The 27,766-nt window shown below is 34.7% G+C and overlaps 1 protein-coding gene across 3 annotated transcripts in view; it reads left to right on the top strand.

Annotated features, from left to right (window-relative positions):
* CSMD3 (CUB and Sushi multiple domains 3) overlaps positions 1-27,766 on the top strand; it is a 1,097,518-nt gene that overhangs the window by 479,792 nt on the left and 589,960 nt on the right. For all 3 annotated transcript variants that reach the window (XM_060116495.1, XM_060116494.1, XM_060116493.1), the window contains one exon: positions 20,965-21,086. In XM_060116495.1, coding sequence (XP_059972478.1) covers positions 20,965-21,086 — 122 coding nt within the window. The remainder of the gene's footprint in view (positions 1-20,964; positions 21,087-27,766) is intronic.

Below are 27,766 nucleotides of genomic sequence, written 5' to 3'. Positions count from 1 at the left end.
GTCTAGTTATGGTCTTCTTATTTTCCTTTAAAGAAGACTCTAACATTTCTTGTAAGGCCAGTTTAGTGGTGCTGAACTCTTTTAGCTTTTACTTGTCTATAAAACACTTTATCTCTCTTTCGAATCTGAATGATAGCCTTGCCAGGTAGAGTGTTCTTGGTTGTAGGTTTTTTCCCTTTATCACTTTGAATATACTGTGCCATTTCCTTTGGCCTGCAAATTTCTGCTGAAGAGTCAGCTTTTGTCTTATGGGAGTTCTCTTATATCTAATTAGTAGCTCTTCTCTTGATGCTTTTAAGATTCTCTCTTTATCTTTAATTTTTGCCATTTTAGTTATAATGTGTTCTGGTGTAGATTTCTTTGGGTTCGTCTTGTTTGGGACTCTCATTATGTAATGGATGTTGACGTGGATATCTGTTTCTTTTCCCAGATCAGTGAAGTTTCCATCTATTATTTCTTCAAATATGGTCTTTGCACCTTCTTCTCTCTTTTCTCCTCCTGAGACCCCTATAATGCAAGTGTTATTCTGTTTGATGTTGTCACAGAGGTCTCTTAAACTACCCTCATTTTTCAAATTATTTTTTCTATTCGACTTGGGTGATTTTTACTACTCTGTATTCCAGTTCACTGATCTGTTCATCTGTATTATCTAATCTACTGTTGATTCCTTCTAGTTCTTTTTTTTTTTTTAGTTAGTGTATTCTTCAGCTCTGTTTGGTTCTTCTTTATATTTTCTAACTCTGTTAAACTTCTCATTGTGTCCATCCATTCTTCTCTTGAGTTTGGTGAGTATTTTTATGATCATTTCCTTGAACTCTCTATCAGGTAAATTGCTTATCTCCTCTTCCTTTAGTTCTTTTTTTTTCTGAATTATTGTCTTGCTCCTTCATTTGGAACTTATTCCTCTGTCTCCTCATGTTTCCTAATTCTCTGCATTTATTTCTGTGTATTAGGTAGGTCAGTTGTGTTTCCCAGTCTTGGAGAAGTGGCCTTATGTAGGAGATATTCTGTGGGGCCCAGAAGCACACTTCCCTGTGGTCACTAGAGCTATATGCTTACGGGTTCCCTTTATGTGAGCTGCATGAGCCCTTCTGTTATGGCAGAGCTGACTAATGTGGACATGCTGGTAGGCAGAACTGGCCCCTGACTGCTGGCCCACTGGTGGGTGGGGCTGGATCCTGGTGCTGCTGGTTGTGTAGCCTGAGGGGTCCTGGGACTGGTGCCGTCAAGCTGGTGGGTGGGCAGAGTCTTGATGTGGCTAGTTACAGGGACTGGGGGAGCCAGGGCTGGTGCTGGCCTGCTGGTGGGTGGGGCTGGGTCTAAGTGTGGCTTGATGTGGGGTCTAGGGGCTCCTAAGGCTGGTGCTGGTGCTAATAGGCTAGAGGGAGGAGTTCCAAATGGTGTTCACCAGCACTAGTACCCTTGTGATAGAATGAACTCCCCAAAATGTCAGCCATCAGTTTTTATGTCCCTGTGGCGAGTCCCACTTTCCTTCTCCAGGATGTTCTCCAAGATTAGCAAGTGGGTCTGACCCAGACTCCTTTCAAATGACTGTCTTTGTGCTTGGACTCAGAGAGTGAGATTTTATACATACCCTTCAAGTGCAGAGTCTCTGTTTCCTACAGCCCTCTGACTCTCCTTTATACAAGCCCCACTAGCTTTCAAAGCCAGACATTCTGGGATTTCATCTTCCAACTGAAGGACCCCAGGCTGGAGAGCCTAAGATGGGGCTTGGACCCTTCACTACTTGGGGAGAACCTTTGCAGTTGCAGTTATCTTCCCATTTCTGGGTTGCATACCTAGTGTTGTAGATCTTGACTGTACCATGTGCCCACCCTTCCTACCTGTCTCTCATAGTTTCTACTTTATGTTGTTAGTTGTGGAAAATCTTTTCTGCTAGCCTGCAGGTCGTTGTCATCAATAGTTGCTCTGTAAATAGTTGTAATTTTGGTGTTCCTGAGGAAGGAGGTAAGCTAAGGGTCTTCCTACTCAGCCATCTTGGCCACACCTCTTCTCAGCAACTTTCAAGTGTACAATACTACTGTATAGTATTAACTATAGTCATCAGGCTGTACATTAGATCCTCAGAGCTTATTCATCTTATAACTGAAAATTTGTACTCAATGTTTATTCTAAATCTACATCAGAAGGAAAAATAAAACAGAACCTTGATATTTGTAATATATAGTAGTTTTGCCTTTCTGATTGGTTGGTATAGACAGGTTAGAATTTAATGAATGTAAAAAGTAGAAATCCCTCTAAAATTCTTTAAGATTTATTTTAGCATCATAAGCTATTCACCTATAAATATTCACTTAGATTAAATAGTTCATCACTGACATTCTTTCTAGGTTAACATTCCAGACATAATGTGACTCTCCCCTCCTAAGATGTTGAGTAGATACTGAGCTTTGCATTACCAATATGCTTACAAGTAAGAAGTTATTTCCTCTAATTATGTATTCATGAACATTGAGAATGCAAATAAACTATACAACCAAAGAGATATTGAGACTATGAAATCTATTGAGAGGAAGGCAACACAATAAAACATTAGCAACAAAAACCAGCCCTACTGTCATTAATTGTGGTTATATAGCAAATTTTTGTACGGTTTTTAGGAATTTAGCGTTTGGATTCAGATAGAGAGTGTTTAATCTCATGCCCACTAGATAACATGAGATCAGGAGGAGCCTTAGCAAATAAGAAACAGATATTTCAAGCGCTTATCAACTTTGCCAAGGGAAAAGCTTATATCATTACCTTAAGTATTTCATCATATCCCATTTTGTGGTTAATGTTACTTCCTCAAAGTAAATATATAAAATATACACATATAGACAGCTCCAGATATATTGTGCCTCAGGTTTTTTTTCATGAGGCTTCTTTTGTTTATCTCCAGTAACCCTCATTCTGCTCCTTGGCATACCAAATCCCTTAGTTTGGTGTCTCAGTCAAGACTCTGTTGCCTGAATGTGTCATTCATTTAGTAAACACTTATTAACTGCCTACAGGTACAATCAGAAATACTGTGATAATCGTCCTCAGGAGCTTACAGTATACTGAGGGGAAACAAGGCAGTAGAAGAGAGTAAGATAATAATTTGTAATAAATTACCTTATAGAGATCTTTTAAAAAATTGGAAAATGAGAGGAGCACTCTGTTCAGGGTGGAGTGGGATTAGAGCTATCAGGGAAATCTTCCCAGAAGATTGCCAACTTAAATCCTAAAGTAAGAGTAGGGATTAGATAAATGATAGGGGAAAGACCCAGAAAGAAGAACATATAATTTGATTTGAGTTAACAAGATTTTTATTTCTTGAGTGTCCAAACACTCTATTAAACAGCTTTACTATGGTAGCTTCCCACTGTAATGGAAGCTGAAGTTTATGCTTTATTTCCATACTTCTCTTTCACCAAAATTCATTGGTAAGTATAGAATAAAAAGAAGCAAAGGAATGAGAAAAAAATCAAAGAGATTAGGTAGAACAAAAGATATCCCTCTAAGTCAGTGGCTTTTAATGGAAGAGGGCAAAATTTTGCCACCCAGGGTACATTTGGCAACATCCCAGGGGACAATTTTTGACTATCACAAGTTTGGGATGAACGCTAATGGCATCTAGTGGGTAGAAAACAGGGATACTGCTAAACATAGTGCAATGCCAGGACAGGCCCTGCAAAAAAATAAATGATTATCTAATCCAAAATGTCAATAATGTAGAGCCTGCTCTAGAACACTAATTTTCTTGTGTGTCTGGGTTACAATACCTTGTAGCAATTTTTTTTAATTTTTAGGTTTCTAACTATAACCTTGGAAACAAATCTTTAACAGTTTTGGCTAGAAAGATGCTTATACTGCAGTGCATGGACTTCTGTGGCATGTTATTACCTTATCAACTTCACCCTGTTCCGAGTCCCCAAGATTTGCCAGCTAAGAAATTAATCCTCAAATTTATTCTAAGGTTGGTTATATGTGGGGGTATTGACCTTCTATACTAAGTACGTGTGCTCCATTTCTTTCTCTTTCCCTCCCTCCGTGTCTCTCTCTTTCCCTCTGTCTCTCTGTCTCTCTCTCTCTTACACATACGCATACACACACATTGGTGGCAAGTTGGCAAAATATTAACTTAAAATGACATTGAAGGAAGAGACTAAAGAGACATAATTACATGTAATGTGGTATCTTGGATTAGATCCTGGAACAAAAAAAGAACATTAGTTAAAAAAAAAATGATGAAACGCAGAAAAGTCTGGAGTTTAGTTAATCATAATATACCAATGATACTTTCTTAGTTTTGATAAATAAGTTATGGTTATGCAATATATTAACATTAGAAGGAACTGGGTAAAATGTACATGGGGAGTTTCTATATGATTTCTACATCTCTTCTGTGAATCTAAAATTATTCCAAAATAAAAATTGTATTTATAATAAATGACATTGAAGAGGAGAATAAAATAAATAAATTGATAAGGGATTTTCATTGTGAAAGCAGTTTTTAAATAACGTTTTTCAATTAGAACCATTAAAAGTTTGTTGCAATCTTTTAATTGAAATAGTTTGCAATTATGTTTTCAAACTGTTTCATTGAAATCTGTTTTACTTTTGTATAAAAATTAATATGTGGCTCAGTCATTATAAATCGGGGTGCAGAAATAGCTTATGGGTTTTTTTGGCTATTGTATGTCGATATATTTTAAAGAATTTGACAACATTTGAAAAAATGAAGATTTCACATAAACTTCCCTTGAAAAGTTAGAACTAGCAACCTTGGCCCAAGTTCAGATGTGTCTAAACATTTTTCAGTAGAGGTCTCCTCCTTTATTAAGGTCATTGCTTTCCAGATGGCTACATACACCCTTCTTTTTATACACCACTCCCAACCCAGTTACCAGGTGATCAACTACATGCCTTTGAGCATGTGATATCTAATTTTGACAATTATATTTCACTCCTCGAAATGAAATAAGTATGGGCTTTTTGTATTTTTACTAATTTAAATTTTTTGAGAGATTTAATTAAGCTAATTCACCTGTCAACACATCAGGCTGTAGAAATTATTTCCTAGAGTTCCACTTATGAGACCTTTAACCTGTTTCTGGGGCTCAAAATTTTAAAGTTTCATCCAACTTGTTTCAGTATAGCAGACAAAGGATAGATTAATTTTCCTTTTCTATCCAATGTCTACATAATTTAGGACCAATTTATCGGTCCTCTTTTTTTTTTTCTAATGGTAGCTTTATGCCAAGGCTTCTGTACTTTATATATATATAAAATATTTTTAAATATAATTTTAGAACTTTGGCTTGGATTAATATAATAATGCCATCCTACCTGCCAATTTCCTAAGAATAGGAATGAGTTGTGTAAACACAAGTGATCTTGGCAGTTGACGTTCTATAGAATCTTATATTTTGTTCCTTGAAATAATTAATAATAATTTTAAAAATATAAGTCTTTTTTTTTTTTTTTTTTTTTTCTTTTTGCGGTATGCGGGCCTCTCACTGTTGTGGCCTCTCCCGTTGCGGAGCACAGGCTCCGGATGTGCAGGCCCAGCGGCCATGGCTCACGGGCCCAGCCGCTCCGCGGCATATGGGATCCTCCCAGACCGGGGCACGAACCCGTATCCCCTGCATCGGCAGGCAGACTCTTAACCACTGCGCCACCAGGGAGGCCCAAAATATAAGTCTTTTGCATAGAGAAATATAGTCTCCTGTATATCATTGTTTCTCATATCCTGGGATTCACTGACTCAATTCCCAGTAGTCTCCTAGTCCTTTCTCTCTCTCTCTCTCTCTCTCTCATTTTTTTTTACTTCCTTTATAAAGATCTTGGATACCACTTTAGAGGAATGTTCTACTTTTTGTTGAGCAGTAAAAAGCTTCTCATGAAACCCCATTATTTTGGGAAATGGTTGCCTGTTACATGGTTTTCATACAACCAGGGATTTGTTAAGCCTATTGGTATGAATAAAAAGAATGAGGGGCAAAAGATAGTAAGACTAAAACAAAGTGGTTTAAAAAGAAGGTTTTTTTAAATTTATTTTTTGGCTGCGTTGGGTCTTCCTTGCTGCTTAGGCTTTCTCTAATTGTGGAGAACGGAGGGCTACTCTTCATTGTTGTGTGCAGGCTTCTCATTGCAGTGGCTTCTCTTGTTGTAGACCATGGGCTCTAGGCACATGGGCTTCAGTAGTTGTGGCGCATGGGCTTAGTTGCTCTGCAGCATGTGGGATCTTCCCGGACCAGGGCTCAAAACAGCGTGCCCTGCATTGGGAGGCAGATTCTTAACCACTGAGCCACCAGGGAAGTCCTGCTCCTTTAAAAATTGCTTAGCAGCATCACAAAGAGCTAAAATCTAGCCACAGTAACTCCTAACAATTCATCAAAGCATATTCTTAGGATTCAAAGAAAATATTAGAACTTGGTTTGGTTGTAGGATATATTTGGAAGAAATAAATTATTTAATTTTTTAAAACTATGCTATATAATCCAGATTTTTTTTACATGTTTTGTCCTTCTTTGCCATGCCTTAAGCCATCTTGTATTAATGAGTCTTTTAAGGGAAAGCGCTTCATGATCTGACTCCTCTTGCTGTAGTAAGTCTCCCAAATATATACTCTCAAGGGCACCCTGTACTTCTCCTTTGTAGCATTTTTTAAGATTATTTAGTTAATCTTATAGTTGATGTTTCATGTTTGTCTCTATCCTGATAATGTGAGGTGTGTGGGGAGGCAGGGCCTGGTTTATGACTATATGATCACCAATTCTCATCCTGTTGAGTGATTCATAGTTCTTTTATAAATAGTATTTGTTGTGTGAATGACTGAGTAAATTAATGAGTGAATAAATAAATATGTTGTGACCCTTCATTAAAACTAAATAGAGCAATATAAAGAAACAAAACAAAACAACAACAAAAAACTTAAGTATATGGGGGAAACTAGTACATGACTTGACTTTTTCATTCTTGTCTCCAGGTATCTAGTTTTTACTTTCTTAAATTTATTCTGCATGTGGCACCTGGACTGATCACACTAAAAATATAGACACAGTTAAGTAAAATGATGTTCTACACCTGCAAACTATCCCTTTAGTTTTGACCAAATATGAATAATCCAGCAACTGCCATAGACTATCATCTATGGCCTTCCTTGAATAGACATTTACCTCTCCGTCTCCATCTAAAGAATCTCCCAAGCTCCAAACAATCTTAGATTTTCTGTGAATTACATAGTTTTCTTATACACAATATGTTACTTAGTGCCCCTTTTCCCTCAGCCTGGAAGCCTATACTGAATTTCTGTTCTAAGTTCCTGTGTCGTAACTTTTCAAGATTCAACTCTGACATTATCTCAAGGATGCCTTCTTTAAACTCCCAGGTTGCAAAAATGTCCACTTTTTATGCTCCTATAACACCTGCTTACCTTTATCTAGCACTTATTACACATTATTAAAATAACCTCTTTGTATCTAACTCCTCCTTAAGACTTCAAATCCATTAAAGAAAGGATCCTATCTTATTCATTTCTGCATGGAAACATTCTAAGTCAATGTTTTGTGTTGAATAAATATCCTAATAAAATAATTATAACAAATCATCATCAAATATTCATTTGACCTTTCAGTAGGTTGAAAGATTGTCAAAAATTACAAGTGGTATCCAATTTCCCTGAGACATTTCTTTGATGAATTGCCTCTTTTTCTTGCAGTTTAATTGAAGTGTTTAAATTGTAAATTTTGGCCTTTTTTATTTCTTATATTTAGGTATATTTTACTTTATTTAATTATTCATCAATTAAAATTTCATAAAAGTGTTTTGAGCATTTACTATGTGTTATACACTAAACCAACTTTATGTCACTTAGAGATAAAAGAAATAGTTGCTGACATAAAGGAACATAATTGCTTGTAGGTAAACAAAAAGATAGAGTGTTAAAACTCTAATATAAATAAGGATATGGGAGAATGAATTTTAGCTAGCAGGTTAAGAGCTAAAAAAGAATATTTGAGATGAAGAAAATAGCATGTGAAAAGCTATGGAAGTAACTTAGAGCATGGTGCATTTTAAAATTACAAATCACCAAATGAAGCTCCCTGCCTTTTTAGATGTAGATCAGATAGTCTTAACTCTGATTTCAAAGGAGGTCTAAACGTTTCTCCAAAGAAGACATACAGACAGCCAAAAGGCATATGAAAAGATGCTTAACGTCGCTAATTATTAGAGAAATGCAAATCAAAACTACAATGAGATATCACCTCACACCAGTCAGAACGGCCGTCATCAAAAAGTCTACAAACAATAAATGCTGGAGAGGGTGCACAGAACAGGGAACCCTCTTACACTGTTGGTGGGAATGTGAATTGGTACAGCCACTATGGAGAACAGTATGGAGGTTCCTTAGCAAACTAAAAATAGAGCTACCATATGATCCTGCAATCCCATTCCTGGGCATATATCCAGAGAAAAACGTGGTTTGAAAGAATACATGCACCCCAATGTTCATCATAACACTGTTTACAATAGCAAGACATGGAAGCAACCTAAATGTCCATAGGCTGATGAATGGATAAAGAAGATGTGGTATATATATACAATGGAATATTACTCAGCCATTAAAAAGAATGAAATGATGCCATTTGCAGCAACATGGATGGACCTGGAGATTATCATACTGAGTGAAGTAAGTCAGGCAGAGAAAGACAAATATCATATGATATCACTTATATGTGGAATCTAAAAAATATTATACAAATGAACTTATATACAAAACAGAAACAGACTCACAGACTGAGGGAACGAACTTATAGTTACCAGGGGAAGGGTTGGGGAGTGATAGTTGGGAGTTTGGGATTGACACGTACTCACTGCTATATTTAAAATAGATAACCAACAAGGACCTACTATATAGCACAGGAAATGCTGCTCAATATTCTGTAATAAACTAAATGGGAAAAGAATTTGAAAAATAATACATACTTTTATATATATAACTGAATCACTTTGCTGTACACCTGAAACTAACACAACATTGTTAATCAATGATACTCCAATATAAAATAAAAATTAAAAAAATAAAGGAGGTCTAAACTCTTCTAAAAGATTTTAGTGAATTTCTTGCTCATAACTGGAAACTTAATGTCTAATGGTTAATTTTGTCTTTAAATTTTTGATTTCTGGATTATTTCTGTTCTACATAAATTCAAGTAGACATTGTCCCCAATTTTATCTAAACAAACAAAAACAATTTTTAAATATGTAGGTGATAACTAGGTGAATACTTGCTTGATTAATCTTCTGGATAATTTAGGAAAAGGAGGGCAGTCTACATCACAAGTAGGCAAACAACTTGAAATTCAATATTACATACACTTATCTGTTAAATTCTTTTTCCAACCAGTTGCTGAAGTGTTTTTTCCTCTGACTTCTTCACTACACACCATCCTCCTACTCACATCATCTTATTCCTTACTCTTCTACTTCCCATTTCTTTTCCACCCTCGTCAGCCACCAGATGGCCTTAAGAACACTATAGTTTCTATGTATGTTGTGCATGATAATTCATCTCATTCTATCCTACCACCTAATTTGTTTCTCTTACTAACAAACCTAGATTAAGTTTGATTTTCTTTTATTTTCATCATAAAGCATGATAAAACATTAATTCATGTAAATCATTTCTATTACTGACTTGATGCTATATGTGCTCTCATCCTAATACCAATGGGATGTTTCAGTGAAACAAAGCACAAGGAGAGGCTGTATTATATGTAAACATGACCTTCATGACTAGATTAAATTACTCACAACTAAGAACTAGGAAAAGAAAAAAAAATTGCTTACTTTTTCTGCATTGGAAATCTATATGTTTATTTCTCATTTTTAATAGGAATTGCATTTGCTGGGTTTTAATCAAGTTTATCTGATCCTATGCAGTCTGCCCCTTGCTAATTTGAATTCTGTCCCTTTCATAGCATGTCCTCTGTTTTCCAGTTCCCTGCTTTGGGTTCATTTCATTATTCCACATTTATATGCGTCCTTTCAGCGAAGACATGGATTAGACTTTCATTTTTATGCAGATGACACTAAGATGTATTTGAAGATTAGTCCTAATTGTTACTCTACTTCTGACATTTTATCAGCTTCTCATGAAGACATAGAGACTAAGATTTCCAATTAAATGTTATTAAACTGAACTACTTTCTGATAGTTCCAGACACTGATTTAAATAGGTTTTATCATTCACTTTCAGATTCGTGTGTGTATGTATGAGTGTGTGTGTGTGTGTGTGTTTCATGACCAACAGTTAACAATATGAGAATTCTAATTGATTTGAAGAACTGTTTCTATACCTGTTTGTCTGAAGTTTAATAACAGGTCTTAGTTTAATAATTCAACATTTTTTCAGGTAGTTGAAATTATGTATTATCTTAAATAATTATTAACAAGTAAAATAAGAACAAAATGAAATTCTGACATATTGAAAGCATTATAACCATATTTCAAGGCATTACTTAAATCTACTTTTCTGGGTTTAAGATTGTTATAGAGGAAACTCCAATGTAGAATTTCACTTCATAATGAAAATAACTCTATATGAAACTTTCCAAACTATTAGCAGTTTCCTCCCCAGAAAAAAGAAACGCAAGAGAAAGATAAACTGTTTTTGAACGTAGTCCTTCAAGACATATGCCAAATATCATGCAGAAAGAGTAAAATTTTGACACTTAAGTCATATATCTGTACCTTATTTAATGCAGTTTATTTTCTGTGTGAAAACCTCACAATTCCTATTTATGTCCATTAAGAAAGCAGACACTAGTTCTGGTGGTATTCTTCTCATCTGTCCTGTTTTCCTTTGTCCACTTTAATAATAAATTTCTACCAAGCCGTATTCATTGTTTACAGCAAATCTTTTCTAATCCCAGTTAAAAATTAATTCCCCAAGCCTTTTCATTTTCAAAGCATTTTTTCTTCATTAGGTTGCTAATAACTTCATTAAAATTTTTACTTTAATTTATAAAATATTTTTCACAACTTTAAATATATTTATTTTCTGTTTGAACTAATATAGCTTTTGCATCTCCTATAACTTGTCTTAGAAATTTTTAAATTTATTGAGCCATTTTATTTTCTCAGTCATTTTTTATCAGTAGATTATTTTATATTCAATGCATATACATCTGCCAACATGGGGTGTTTTTTTTTTTTCTTAGAATGTCCCTAAAGCATTTCCATTCAACCATCTCTAATAGTAATGATCACATATTAATTTTAAAAGATGTCTTTAAAAGTGTTACATGGAAATGAATACTGTGTTATTGTTGTACAAGTTCACCCTCAATTTTTTTATAATGTTTGTTCTTTATAAGGAATCTATAAAAGCCATAGGAGAAAGACTCCCAAATTACTAGATAAGGTGGGGGGCAAAACATAGAAATAAAACAATTATTTTTCTATGTCACTTCATATGAGTAGTCTTTCCTGATCTGTTATCTACTTCCATAGCCTTTCTTGATCTATTACTTCCATAGCATCTCTTAAATCCAACTTTATCTACTAGTTTAGTATTTCTCTTCTCTTCTACACTGTAAACTCCATGAGGGCGGAGACCTTGACTGTCTTCTTTACCTTTCAGTGTATAGCACAGTGTGTCAAACAGAATAATGCACTCATTTAATGTTTTTGGAATACATGAATTTGCAGAATAAGTATTGTACAGCATTTAACTTCCACAAATAAATTAAAATATATCATCTAAAATTAGTATGTAGAATTTATCAGAAAAATTACATTGAAATGTGAAAGTTAATTTTTATTTTCAGTGAACAATTTTATGATTACATTCACTGAACAAAAGTTCTTAACTGTTAGATCATATTTGTTTCTAGATCTGGAACATATTTGATCAGTAAATAATAAAAATATCAAGTTTGCTTTGTGGCATTAATAATGCATTGCTATAATATCAGTTTAAATTTTATGTTTATATCAGCTTATAATATAAGCTTAATATCAGTTTATATCATAGACATATAAAGCTTTAGGTGCTAGATTCTTACTGAAGTTTACAAAACTATAATAAGTCTGATTCCCTCAAATAACCACCATCGAATATTTCTTATTTATAACATATAATTTGCTTACTCCACTATCTTGGAATCCAAAATAAATTTACATTTTTTTAAGTTATTATTAAATGACTGGACATACTATCACCACTCTCTTTTTCCTCTCCTGGGTCTTAGTCCCAGGAGACAGTCTTTTGGAGAGAAAATAAATAATTAAAATCAATCCATCAAAAACCCCACTTTCTGCTTTAATCAAATGTCATAATAAAAACACATGCTATCAACCTTGTTGCAAAGTATAGATAGTAAGGTTAAAGTTCAATTACCACTGGTGGTGTTTGGGCAAAGACAGATTAGAAAGAAATTGTGAGTAACGCTTGCCGTAGTTTACCTCTATGAGATCAGGGATAGCTCCCTTTCATGTCTGGGAGGTAACCATACCATGTCTCTCCATGTTCAAATCCCATTGAATACTAGAAGTTGTCCATCATTAATTACCAACACTTACTCAGGTTTAGTTATTTTATGTTTTTCCCTAGCAATATTTATTGTCATACCTAGCAGGGCCCTATCAGAAACCCTAACACAAATAAGTTTTTGTTGGTACATCTCCCACAGTCTAAGCCATTCTGATTTGGTGAAGCTCACAAAGTTTGGGCTATTCATACTTATTCATTGTTATATACATTGATTGTCATACCTTATTAGAACGTCTAATTTTCCAAGTTACAAGTTAGAGTTTCTAGGAGCAATAGAAACTCTACTAAGTTAAAATTAATGTCACCTGCTTTGTCTGTCACCTCTTGTGTAGCATAAGAAATATAGTTTATTCTGTGGCCAATATCAAGTTATTCTCAGAAATGATCTAATACTATGAGTCTCATCCCTGAATAATAAGTGATCACTGTGGATATTGAAAGATAGAAATGGAAATGCTTCTGCTAGGGTAAGATCACAATGTTAATTCACAGGTGAAATAAAAGGGAAATGTTACAAATATATAAGATTTCAAATTGATTTTTTTTTACTAAAAATCCATAATTTTCCATGTTTCATACATCATCAAACCGTTTTAATAACAATAAAGCAATGTGTCTGAGATTGGACAACAAAATAACTTCCAGGCTCTACTAATCTCATTGCACCTATTGGGAGAAACCATTAAGAGCACAGAGATAACTGCATAATATAGTGTAAAGTCATTGTATGCCTGTCAGAGAGAATGAGTGATATAGTGTAACTGTCTAAGTTTACAGGTAAAAGAATGAGATTCAGATCGTTTGGATTTGCTCAAATGTGAACACAAAGTAAGTTGAAGATGCAGGGATAGTAAAGATACACAAACTACAAAGCTATTTGGACTTCCTCCTAATGACTCCGTTAAAGACATAGGCTATCGTGCCCCTCATAACAAAGAATTGTTACTTGCTAGAAATCTTCCAACATACCTAAGACACAGCCTTAGGGCAGGAGACAATAGAGATTAATTGTTCACAGAGCTGTTAGTGAAACCTAGTTGGATGACAATATCCACAAAAGGGTGGTGGCCTAATTTGCCACTACATGCAAAGGAGATGGGGGGAAGAAAGATAGAAACCAGAAACAAAATCAAATCTTTGTTGTGACTCTCATTAGTTTAATCATGGTCTCATTCATTCATTCCTGTATTTAATGAGTATCTACTATGGACCACACTCTGTTCTAGGCACTGCAGACACCATGGTGAGCAAAACCTAGTCCTTGCTCTCATGTAGCTGTCATTCTAATAAGGAAAAGAGACAGTAAACAATGGTATATATATGTGTGTGTACATAGGTATGCATGTGTATATACTGTGTGTAAATATGTATATCTCAGTGTATGTAGTGTATGAAGATGATACTTAAAAATCTAAAGTTTAGATAGGTTAGTCATATAGATTAGTCAGAATAGACTATTTATTAAGAACTGTTTGAGGAGAAACCTATACAAAGTGAGAAAAAAAGCAAGTACTAACGTCTTAAAGTGGAAACATTCTCACTGTGTTTAAGGAATTGCAAGTAAGTGAGTGGAAGGAGCTTTAAGGAATTTTCAAATCTTGAGAATATGTTGGAACAGGATCACAATAGTCCCTCAATATTATTAAAAATTCATGAAGATTCTGGAAGGAGAGAGTGAAAGAGATACTTCAGGGTTCAGTAGACCCAGAGAACACTATAGACCGGACCCAGCTGGTATATTCCATGCAAAAAGGATATTTAACCTGAGAATTGTATCTTTCTTTTTTTTTTTTTTTTTTTTTTTTTGCTGTACGCGGGCCTCTCACTGCTGTGGCCTCTCCCGTTGCGGAGCACAGGCTCCGGACACACAGGCCCCGCGGCCATGGCTCGCGGGCCCAGCCGCTCTGCGGCATGTGGGATCCTCCGGGATCGGGGCACGAACCCGTGTCCCCTGCATCGGCAGGCGGACTCTCAACCACTGCGCCACCAGGGAGGCCCCTGTATCTTTCTTATTCAACCAAAAAATAAAATTTTTGCTTCTCTTACTTGAGTAGTTCAAACATTATATCCAGCATAAATCTAAATGCCTGGAGGTTACAGTTGAACCAAACCATATTTCATTGTATTTAACCTTTTTCTTAGGTGTTTCTCAAAGCATAGTTAACTCTATGTGCTTGACCTGAGGAAAAAATAGGACTGTGGTATATTGATAGAGAGGTTAAGGATGAATTTTTGTTTGTTTGTTTTCTGCTACTATACTTACATCATTTTCTTGAAAGGGCATAATCCTCTTAACAGTAGCTCACAGTGTCTCCTTATATATAGGCTCATTTTACTTCGAAAACAAGACTAGAAAAGGATAAATTAGCTATTCTTCTCTACCTTTTTAAAAATATAGGTGGAACATGAATAAAACATACAGAATATTGTAAAATAACTATGTTAGAGGCACTAAGAGTTAAAATAATCATAGATATATAGACTATATTAAAAATTAGCTGATTTGTATCAATTCATTTTAAACTGCTGAAATCAGGATGTTAACATCTTTGTGACAACAAGCCTTCCCATCCAGAACACAACCTGTCTTTTCACTTACACAGGTTTTATTTCATTTCCTTCAGTTTTTTTTATGGTTCTCTTTATAGAAGTCTTGTACCTTTCTTGCCAAATATGTTTTTCAAAATTACATATTTACTTTGTTGCTTTTGTGAATTGGATCTTTCCATTTGAATTGCCAATCAACATAGTATAAATTGTAGACAAATTATTAACTCTTGAGTTTAGGTAGGCAGATTGCATATTGTAAGTAAAAAAATGATACCTTTTTATTTTGTAATCCTTTCCAAATTTTTCCTATTTATTGCATTACCTAGAACTTCTGAGATAATGTTGAATGCTGTCACAGATTTTGAGCATCCATGTTTTGTTCTAATCTTTAATGGCAAAAGTTTTCACATTTTATTATATAGTCTAATACTTCTTTTAATTTCATACATTTATTGTTACATTTAGAAAGTTTTCTCCTTTTTCTACTATTTCTGTGTTTCTAAAACTTAAATCAGGAATTTTTGCTTTATTTATCAAACATTTAATAAGCATCTACTGTAATCACATTTATCTTTCTCCTTTGTGTTATTAATGCTACATTGAAGAAGAAAATTTGTATCAAAATGATGTATGAGTTCAATATAATTCAATAAGACTACCAATCTTTTTTAAACTTCACAAACTGACATGCCAAAAGTTCATGGAAAAGTAGATATTCAAGAATAACAAAGAAAATAATGAAATTGAACAATGACGAGATTTGCAATGTCTATATTAAAAGTGATTAAACAGTATGGTATTTCAGAGAAATAATCATAGATAAGTGAATCAGTACACAAAATACCAGTTCAGATCCATGTATGGATTTCTGAGAGAAAGTGGGGGTGGAGCATAACATAACAAAATACATATGGCATTTTAAATTGGTGGGGAATAAAACAGAGTTTACTATAAATGCTACTGGGAAAACAGATATCCATATATTGGAAAGTATAATTATCTACCCTACTTCACACCATACAAAATTAATTTCCAGATAAATGAAAAGTTTAACTATAACATAAAATTTGAAAGTATGAGAATTAAACATTAGATGGTGTTTTCAACCTTTTCAACTTTTGAAAACCTAGATTTGAAGAAACCTTTCCTAACCAAGACATAAAACACAGCTACCCTAGAGGAAAATACTGATAGATTTACATGTACTTCTAAAAAAGTTTTCAGAGAAAATTAACTAAAAACAAAGTTTACAAATTAAAAAAAAAAAGACTGGGAAAATAATGACAACATGCATAAAAAATGGTTAATACTGATAATATGTAGGAAACTTCTGTAAAACTATGAGAAAAGGACAATTGAAACTAGAAAAAGTGTACATGAACAGAAAAATCAGAGCAAAAGAAATAGAAATAGCAGTAAAAACTTCTGCCAAACCATACTAATAATGTAGAGAATTGGAAATCAAAATGTTATTAACATATTTAATGTAACGACAAAAACACAAATAGATAACACTGTTATTTTGGTGAGAATGTGGAGACCTATTCTTCTTTATACCATTTTTGAGAGTATACTGAAAAAAAGTGTGGAGTAATTTACACATATTTATCCGACTTTTAAATCCTCACATATCGTAGCTAAGTAAGCCTTTGAAGAATTCATTCTGCCATGATAGCACAGATATAAAGAACATGTATTAGCACAAGTATAAAGATATAGGTACCAAGATCTCCATTCCTGGATTATATTTTATAGCTGAAAAAATTAAAACAAACGTTCACTAGCATGTGCTGTATAACAAGCAACCACAAAATCTTAGTGGCTTACAAGATAATTTTTCCTTTCAGTTATATTGTATGTTGGTTGCTATGGGTCAGCTGTTGCAAATCTGCTCAAATGGCTGGTCTTCTCATTCCCCAACCCAGGATTAAGGAAACCCCTAATTACCATGTGCTATTCTCATAGTTGATGGCTGTCAAAAATTTGTAATACATACATCAGCTACTGTTGTGACTGTGAAATCTATTAAATAAATTTACATATGCTGACCTAGAACAGTATTCATGATACATGAGGGGAAAATAAGTTTCATAGGAATATGTATAGAATTAGCTCAGTTTCTTAAAACACTCAAACACACAAAAAGCCAAGAATTTTGTAAAAACATGTACACCTACAAAATGAAAATATTTACAGAAATACAACCTTACTTGTTAAGTGGTTACTCTTTGGTTTGGACAGAAGCAGTCAGGAAGACCAGCATATTTATGGGTGATTCTTACTTGTCATTTTATGAGTGCTTTTTTCTTTATTTTTATGTGAAAAGAAAGTCATTTTCAAAAAAGACAACTTCCCAGTCTGAAACATATTTTTAAGCATTCTTTATCAGCATGTAGAGAGCACATATTTTACAGTCCATTTAAGAGCTGTGCCAAAGAACTTGGATATTTGTTTTTTCAGTAAACATTTCTACATCATGAAGGCCAATGCACTAAGAGTTAATGAACAGAGATGATAAACAAGGCCTGTCCACAAAGGACTGTAAGTGTTTGCACATTTTAGAACACAAAGCATGCCAGAGAATTACCAAGTAGTAAGAGCCACTCGAAGTAGTATGTCCAATTAGAAAGATGTTTCTACTAACTTCAAACCAATCATGTGATTGTTCTAAAATTCTTATTGCTATAAAGTTTGTAAATATTTTATGCTGCATTCTTTATCACATCACTAGCACTTAAACACCTTTATGGATATGCCGTTCAAATGATGTGCTGTGAGGACTACAATCCATTACAGAACCCTGAGTGGAAGAATTGGGAACACTTCCTATAGAAAGAAGTGGCACATTGGTTTAACTTTGTTTAAATGAATAGATTTTCCTCAGGCAAATGTAAGAAGGAATAACATCTTAGCCTGGGAGAACAGCATGGAAAAAGTGGAAAACTATAAAAGGTATATATATTCAAAGAAAAAAAAAATTTTTTTCTGGCAGAAGTTGAGTGTATGACAGTATAAGATGGCAGGAAGTTGTATTGGAAAATAAACCTATATCCTTACAAGAATGATTTTATATTCTATTTTAGGCAGTTGGTAATTTATCCTATAGGAAACAGATCAAGTTTTTATGCAATTAAGTGAAATAATCAAATTTGTATTTAGAAAGGTAAGAGTAGTAGCACTAAGGAGGATGGAACAGAGAGTGAAAATGGAGTATAGGAAAGGAGTTAAGTAGCTATATCTAGTCTAGGAAAAAGATGATTATGAAGCACTGGGTATTGGGAAGAGAATAAAAAGACGGATAATAAGATGTTTCAGAAGTGGAATACATAGGTCTTGAGGAGTGCATATGTATGCATGGGAAGGAGGTGGGAGGGGTTAGTTAAAGATTTCATTAAACACTTTAAAATATTTCATGGAATGTCCAGTAGACAGAGAAAAAATTTACTCTAGAAATCAAGAGAGATGACAAAATTAGTGATGTAGATTTGAGAGCTGTCAAAACAAATGATCATTGTTGCCGTAAAATTGAATTGGAATAACTATTCAGAGAGAGCATTGAACAAAGAGAAAATAGACTGTGAAATAAATTTAATATTATGCTACTTAAGGGTCAGATGGGAAAAAAATAGAACCAGAACACAGGGTATGGAGCATAACTATTCAAAGCAAATAAGCCTAGAATCAAGATATTCAGGACTATGTAAGGGACAACTGAGAATTTCAAAGTTGATCAGTACTTTCCATTATTGCTGAGAGATTAAGTATGTAGAAAAAAATGAAGAGATACTATTAGATTTAGGAGATCATTTCTGGCATTGTGACAGCAATTTCAACACTGAAACAAGAGAACTTAGGCTGAAATACTTTCAAAAGTGAATGGGGGGGCCTCCCTGGTGGCGCAAGTGGTTGAGAGTCCGCCTGCCGATGCAGGGGATACGGGTTCGTGCCCCGGTCTGGGAGGATCCCATATGCCGCGGAGCGGCTGGGCCCGTGGGCCATGGCCGCTGAGCCTGCGCGTCCGGAGCCTGCGCGTCCGGAGCCTGTGCTCCGCAACGGGGGAGGCCACAACAGTGAGAGGCCCGCATACCGCAAAAAAAAAAAAAAAAAAAAAAGTGAATGGGGGAGAAAAAATGGAGTAGTGAACATGGAAGACTTACGAGAAGTTGCAATATAATGATCTCACTTATATGTGGAATCTAAAAAAGACAAACTCATAGAAACAGAATAGTAATTCTCAAGTGAGTCTGGAGGTGCTAGGTTAAAGGGAACAAATTTCCAGTTATAAGATGAATAACTTCTGAAGATATAATGTACAGTATGGTGAATATAATTAATAATGCTGTACCACATACTTGAAGGTTGCTAAGAGAGTAGATCTTAAACATTTCTCACTACATACACACATGCACAAGTGGTGATTATGTGAGGTGATGGAGGTGTTAATTAAATCATCATGTTGTTCACCTTAAACTTACACAATGTTATATGCCAACCATATCTCAATAAAGCTGTAAAAAAGAAACCAAATGTTAAATATTCAGAAATTTTGTGAGGCCTTGACAAAGCTTTGGTAGCCTAAAATCAGCCAAGGTATTTATACTATGGAAATAGGAAATTAAAAAAAAAAAGTGAACAGGAGAGAAGAAAATGGAGTAATGAACATGGAAGACTTACAAGAAGTGGGGTAGTAAATGAAAAAGGGAAGGTTGGTAATTGATGCTGAAGGAAGAAAAATACCGTTTGTTAATTTTTCCTTATTATAAAATAAGTTTTATTGTTTAAAATATAGAAGTCAGACACAAACAAGAGAAAATTAAAAGTAACCAATAAATCACCACAAAGTTGTCTAGAATATATTCATGCTAAAATATGAGCTAAAGGAAAAAAAAAAACTAGCTAAAAAACACTAACATACTAGAGAGACACACATTTCATGATAAAAAGATATGACTTGAAGTTGGAAGACCTGAGCTCGAATCTTGACTATGCTATTTACTAGCTGAGTGATCTTGGACAAGTCAAACAAACTTTTGAGACCTCCATAAACTGATCTTTAAAGTGATTATATGTAAAGTTTTATGTGCATATGAAAATCTATATTAAACTGTACATGACTTAAAAATACAATGAATTATTATTGATGGATTGGAAAAAATGACTTAGGCAGGATTTTAATGGAATGGGGCAAAAAAATGCATATCAAAAGTAATGCCACCAAGAAACTTTTGTGGTGCTCAAGAAGGAAGTCAAGTCATATACAGTGTGGTCAGAAACTCTTTTGATAATTAGAAGAGAGAAGGGCTAGAAAACTGAGGAAATATTATAACATGACTTTTGTGGGAATTTCTTAAAATTACTTCAGTGTAGCTCTTTTTGTAATCTGAATGGCCCAATTCACTGTTATAAGAACAGAAAAAGTAGTTTTAATATTGATGTTTCAATTATGAGTTTTATGCTATTATGCTATTATGAGTCCTAGTGTTCTTAATAAATAGAAAGGAAAACACTATTTAAATTGCTAATCAATCCAAAGATTTGCTTCTTCCTCTTTGTAGAATTTTGTTAACACAATATTGAATAAATATAACCTCTCACTAATTAAACTAACCTATTTACAGTCAGAGGACAATTTATCATGCTTCACGCTTTTATTCATAACTAGTTTTCGATTAATGTTTAAAATATGAGCTTGTGAACTTCAGAGTGTAAAAAACACTCATTTCAATGTCACATTAGAATGTCATAATATATATTTCAATGTGGTTATTATTGTGAAATTTTGAATTTAAAGTCTATTTGCAAGTTATTTTATTGCTATGATTTTGCATGTGGCACGTTCACCTTTTAAAATGCAATTTCTCTTTTAGTGAAGACATGTGGCTCTAATCTTCAAGGACCAAGTGGAACCTTTACGTCTCCCAACTTTCCATTCCAGTATGACAGCAATGCACAATGTGTCTGGGTCATCACAGCGGTGAACACCAATAAGGTAAATGAAAACCATGTCTGATGAAAAAGCACAACCATAAAGACAAAGACATCATGAGGGAGTGCAGTGAAGAAAAATTCATACCTAATGTATGATTTCTGAAATATTTCCTACTTATCCGTTATACAAAACATAAACTTATATGAGAAATATGGAAAAAATGTTAAATACTGCAGTTCTATCCCAACTAACATATAAACGACAACACATTAAAATTATAAATTAATGTTTTCTGAGACATGCTTTTGAAGGTTGTAAGTATACTTATTTTTTTAAAGAGGCCATAAATAATGGCTTTTCACTTCATATCTTTCTGCTTGACATATCATTCAGGTATATCATGTTTTTATACATAGCTGCCTTTCCTTTCAATGTTTCTCTATTGCCACAGATCACATAGCTTTTCTTTATTATAAAAGGTTATTAATGTGCTCTCCACTAATAGAGGATTCATATTATGGGTACTTCTAAAGGTTGGGTTATCTTTCTATTTGACTAAAAATTAATAATACATCTAAATATGTATATGCCATGGTACTTCAAACAAAATTATAATGCTGAATGAACGAAAGAGCAGCTGAAAAATTAGCAAGTTTTCTTTTTCTGTTCTCTCTATCCTGCTTCTCCTTACAAGAATGTATAGTGAGGACCTAAATAGGAAGAGTCAGAATTCCTCTCAGAATATATGATATCTTATCTAAGTTAGATTAAGGAAAGGTTGGTGGTAGAGTCCATAAAACTAGGTCAGATTTGTAGTTCAAATACTGATTTAGACTTTACCAACTAGCAACTTTGATCAAGCTATTTAACCTCTCTGAAATTCAGTTTCTTTATCTATAAAATGTATGTAATAAGAGCATGTATTTCAAAGTTATGAGAAGTAAGTGAAGTAATGCATACAGAGTGCTTAGCAGAGTTAATAAGTACTTAAAAAACATTAACTCATCATTAGATACAAAGTATACTATTTTCCAGACTGTTTGGGGTTTTATGTTCATAAAACAATCATAAGAGTAGCAGGGTTGTTTTAAAAATCAACTCAGTGGTCAATTACACTTGCCTTATAGGAGAGCCCTGATTTACGACTCATAAGAACTAGGTCAGAAGCCTACGCTCCCCTAAACTATCTGTATAAACCTTGGGAAAATTACTAAATCTAACTCTTCACCTTCATGAAGGAAATCATTTTACTTAACCAACCCATTTTACTTACCCAACCCAAAGGAAATCATTTTACTCACCCAACCCGAATTTACTTACTCAATTCAGCAAATGTTTATTTATCGAATACCTTCTCTGTGCAAATTATGGGTTGTTAAGGAAAAAAATCATGAACTACTTGAGAAAAAATAAACTCAACATTTATTGAACATTTAGCAACATGCCGGGTACCATTCGCCGCACTTTTCATGAATTATTTAATTTTAAGACTTCCCTTAATAGATAAATAATTTTATGTCTGCATTTAATAAAGAAGATAAATAACATGTCCAAGATCACATAGGTAGCAAAAGTCTGTACTTTATAAGATGTGTGTTATTTACAATGACGTATCTCACACTAAGACATAAGTATCTTATATTAAGATAAGCATGAAGCAAATTCATTGTAAAGTGTGGGAGAAATATATTGTATTAATCTTGTATTGAGATAGAAATCTTTTTTGTGTCATAGCAGTTACCTATAATTGTCAGCAAAATGTGGTAATTATCTCCTGCTCTATAAGATGTTTACTTTGCTAAGCTTAACTCATTTTCATTATTGAATTACCTGAAGTTTCACAGAGGTCATCACATTTCTCCTTGCTTTTCTTAACCAAACTACCAAACTTTTATCTATTCTTTCTCTCCCTAAAAAAATCGAATTTATTTTCTAAGGAAGACATAATTACTTTCTTTGCTATTTTTATCAAATAGCTGATTGAGGACATTAATTTTTGATCTGTTGGTTTATATCCATTTTAAGATACCCTGTAAAAATCCAAACATTTTCAACCATCTCCCACGATTATATTTTACATTGTGGCCCAGTTCACTCACACACACACACACACACACACACACACACACACACACAGACACACACATACATACATACAATGCTACAAAATAATTTCCCCTTACTACATGAATGCAGTTCTCTGTTTTTGATTCTAACTTGCTGTAATCTATTTTTAAAATACTGGTCATGCCTCACTAAATCAATTTTATGATGCACTACAGGTTATAACCATATATTTTGACAAATACTGTTGGAAGATTTGTTTACATAGATTACCATGTCAGAACTCTTTTGGGAAGATAGTTACTGGCATAAACCACAGGCGCAGAGCTCTCTTAGTTGGTATAAACCCAAATTAACCAAGATACTTAACCCCTCAATATCTATGATTTTCTTCAAAAATCATTGCTCATGTTTTTCTTTATGTTTGATAATTTAAAAGCAATCATTGGGGAGGGTTCAAGATGGTGGTATTGGAAGATCCTGAACTCAACTCTTCCCACAGATACAACAAATATACAACTACATATGGGATAATTCCCTCTGAAAGGGGCCTGAAAACACAACAGAATCTCCACAACAAAGGGTGAAAGGACAGCCGCAAAGGGTAAAGGGACAGTTAGGAGAAACAGAGATGCAGTCATGCCAAGGAAAAAAGATACACCCCGGCCACAGTGATTCACAGTCTGGAAGGATCACAAGGTATGGATATTTTCCTTGAGAAGCAAGAGATTTGAACTTCATGTCAAGCACCCCAACCCTTATATCCTTCACAGGAAAGATGAGCCCCTAAAACACATGGCTTTGAAAACCAATGGGTAATACATCCAGGAAAACTGTAGAACTACAGTGAATGGAAAACTTGCTCTTAAAGGGGTCACATGCAGACTCAGTCAACCTGAAAACCAGCACAAAATGACCAGATTGAAAAGTGATTTAAATCACTTGAAAAGGTCAAAGGTAAAGGGGACTCCCTTACTGATCTTAAAGTGTCTGCTGGAGAGGCAGGAACCAGTTGAGTTGCTCTCTGGGGACTAAGACACTGATGGGAGCCATTTTTGAAATATCAGGGTACCTTGCTAATACCATCTCTGGAAAGCACCATTTAGGATATCTCCATCTAACCTGTTACTGCCAGTGGATGTTCCCCACAAAGAGCTCCACCTACTCCTGTGCCTTGGCCAAGCCACAGAACCAGCTGGGATGTGACTCTGCCCAGCGTCCAGCAGCTACCATGACCAGGCCCTGCAGTCAGCCATGATAGAGGCCAGCCCTGCCCACCAGCACACTGCAGCAGCAGCTGAAGCCCCTCCACAGCAGGAGGATGCATGCAGTCCACATAGGAGATACCCCTTGAGTGCCTGGCACTTCTGAGCCCTACAGAACATCTCCTACATAAAGTCACTCCTCCAAGACTGGGAGAGGTAGCTGATTTACCTAATACATAGAGACAAATACAGAGAATTAGGCAAAATGAGGAGACAGAGGACTATGTTACAAGTGAAAGAACAAGACAATGCCTCAGAAAACAAAATAAAGCAGAGTTAAACAATCTACTTTATACAGAGTTCAAAGTAATAGTCATAAATATTCTCACTGAACACAGGAGAATAATGGACAGACACAGTGAGAACTTAAACAAAGAGACAGAAAATATGAGGAAATACCAAACAGAAGTTATAACTGAACTGAAAAATACACTATAGGGGTTCAAAAACAAGTTGGATGAGGTAGAAGAATGAATAAGCAAGCTGGAAGACAAGCCAATGGAACTCACCCAGACAGAGCAGCAAAATGAATAAAGAATTTAAAAAACTGAATACATCTTAAGAAACCTGTGGGACAAGATCAACAGGAATAACATTTGTGTTATAGTGGTCCCAGAAGGAAGAAAAAGAAAAAATGAGGAAAATTATTGAAGAAATAATGGCTGAAAATTTTCATAATCTGGAGAGAAAACAGACATCAAGATCCAGAAAGCAGAGAATTCTAAATTAGATGGACCCAGAGAGACACATAACAAGACACATTATAATTAAAAACGGTAAAAATCAAGGACAAAGAGAGAATACTAAAAGCAGCAAGAGAAAAACAACCTGTTACACATAAGGGAAACCCCATAAGGCTATCAGCAGTTTTTTTTTTTGTTTTGTTTTGTTTTTTTCAGCAGAAATCTTACAGGCCAAAAGCAGTGGCATGGCATATTTAAAGTGCTGAAAGGAAAAAACAACCAACCAAGAATTCTGCAGTAACATACCCAGGAAGGTTATCATTCAGAATTGAAAGAGAGATTAAGAGTTTCCCAGGGAAGCATAAGCTAAAGAACTTCACCACCACTAAACTGGCCCTGAGAGAAATGTTAAAGGACCTTCTTTAGGCTGAAAATAAATGTCAGTAATTAAATAATAAGAAAACAAAGTAAAAATCCACTGCAAAAGGTAAATATATAACAAAGGTAGTATATCAATTACTTATAAAGCAAGCATGAGGATTAAAAGACAAAAGTAGTAAAATTAACTAAAATTACAATAGTTAAGGGATACATAAAAAGATGTAAAGTGTGTCATCAAAAGTATAAAACACTTGGGGAAGTGAAGATATACAGCGTTGGAATGTGTTCAAATTTAAGTTCCTAACAACTTAAGACAAACTGCTATTTAATTAGAATGTAGTATGTGAGCCTCATGATAATCACAAGGAAAAAACATAAAGTAAGTACACAAAAAAATGAACAGAAATTTAAAAATAATGCTAAAGAAAACAACCAAAACCCAAGGAAAAGAGAGAGGAAGAAAAGAACAGAGAAAAACTACAGAAACCAGAAAACAATTACCAAAGTGGCAAAAAGTACATACCTATCAATAATTACTTTAAATGTAAATGGATGAAATTTTCCAATGAAAAGACCTAGGGAGAATAAATGGATTTAAAAAAAAAAAAAGACCCATCTGAATGCTACTTACAAGTGACTCACTTCAGGAGTGAGAACACACACAAACTAAAGGTGAAGGGATGGAAAAAGATATTCCATGCAAATGGAAATGAAAAGAAAGCTAATATGATACTCATATCAGAAAAAGTAGACTTTAAAATAAAGACGATAATAAAAGACAGGGGCGTTACATAATGATAACAGAGCCAGTCCACCAAGAAGATATAGCAATTATAAATGTATATGTACCTAACATAACACCAAGATATATAAAACAAATATTAACAGACTTAAAAGGAGAAATTGAAAGCAATATAGCAATAGTAAGGGACTTGAGCACCCAGTTACATCAATGTATAGATCATCCTGGCAGACAATCAATAAGGAAACAATAGACCTAAACAACACCTTACACCAAATTAAGTCCTTAATAGGGATATAGAACAGTCCATCCAAAATCAGCAGAATACAAATTCTTGTCAAGTGCACATGGAACATTCTCCAGGAGAGTTCACATGTTAAGGGCCCAAAACAATTCACAATACATTCAAGAAGATTTTTTTTTTTTTTTGGCGGTACGCGGGCCTCTCACTGTTGTGGCCTCTCCCGTTGCAGAGCACAGGCTCCGGACACGCAGGCTCAGCAGCCATGGCTCACGGGCCCAGCTGCTCTGTGGCATGTTGGATCTCCCCAGACTGGGGCACGAACCCACTTCCCCTGCATCGGCAGGCGGACTCTCAACCACTGTGCCACCAGGGAAGCCAGAGCCTGGTGTCTTCTAGAAACTAAAAAGATGACAGCGGTCCTGTGGCATTGTGGGTAAGGAGAAGAATGTAAGAAATGGAGGCTATAGAGCTGATTAAAGCTCGGATCATACAGGGCCCTCTGCGATCCATCCAAAAATGTAATGAGAAGCATGATATCTCTTACTTCATTTAGATATCTCTTAAGTGTCACTTTCTCTCCCCTGAATCACTGACCACCTCCATCTCTATCTCCTTGCTTTATTTTTTTATAGCATCTTGTAACACATCAGTATTTGAAGATCTCATATTGTACGGTATTATATTATATGCTGCTTCTCTATCTTTTGTATACTTCCCCAAGAAGGGAGGAAAGTTTGTCTATATCCCCAGCAGTAGAATAGCACCTGGTAAAGAGTAGGCTCCAAATACAAATTTATAGAATGAATTAAACAAATTAAAAGTTCTTAGGAAGAAGATTTATCTGATTTGTGTTTCAACATAACATCCACAATTTTCTTTTTTTTTACCTAGTAAGCCCTTGTAAACAGTTTATTAATATTTTTCAATAACCTGATTTTTTTGGCTTTATAACAAATTTAATCAGTTATACATATACATATGTTCCCATATCCCCTCCCTTTTGCGTCTCCCTCCCACCCTCCCTATCCCACCCCTCCAGGCGGTCACAAAGAACCGAGCTGATCTCCCTGTGCTATGCGGCTGCTTCCCACTAGCTATCTACCTTACGTTTGGTAGTGTATATATGTCCATGCCGCTCTTTCACTTTGTCACAGTTTACCCTTCCCCCTCCCCATATCCTCAAGTCCATGCTCTAGTAGGTCTGTGTCTTTATTCCTGTCTTACCCCTATGTTCTTCATGACATTTTTTTCTTAAATTCCATATATATGTGTCAGCATACAGTATTTGTCTTTCTCTTTCTGACTTATTTCACTCTGTATGACAGACTCTAGGTCCATCCACCTCATTACAAATAGCTCAA

This window comes from Mesoplodon densirostris, chromosome 13, assembly GCF_025265405.1.
Source record: "Mesoplodon densirostris isolate mMesDen1 chromosome 13, mMesDen1 primary haplotype, whole genome shotgun sequence".
NCBI lineage: Eukaryota > Metazoa > Chordata > Mammalia > Artiodactyla > Ziphiidae > Mesoplodon > Mesoplodon densirostris.
This window is presented reverse-complemented; position numbering and strand designations above follow the sequence as displayed.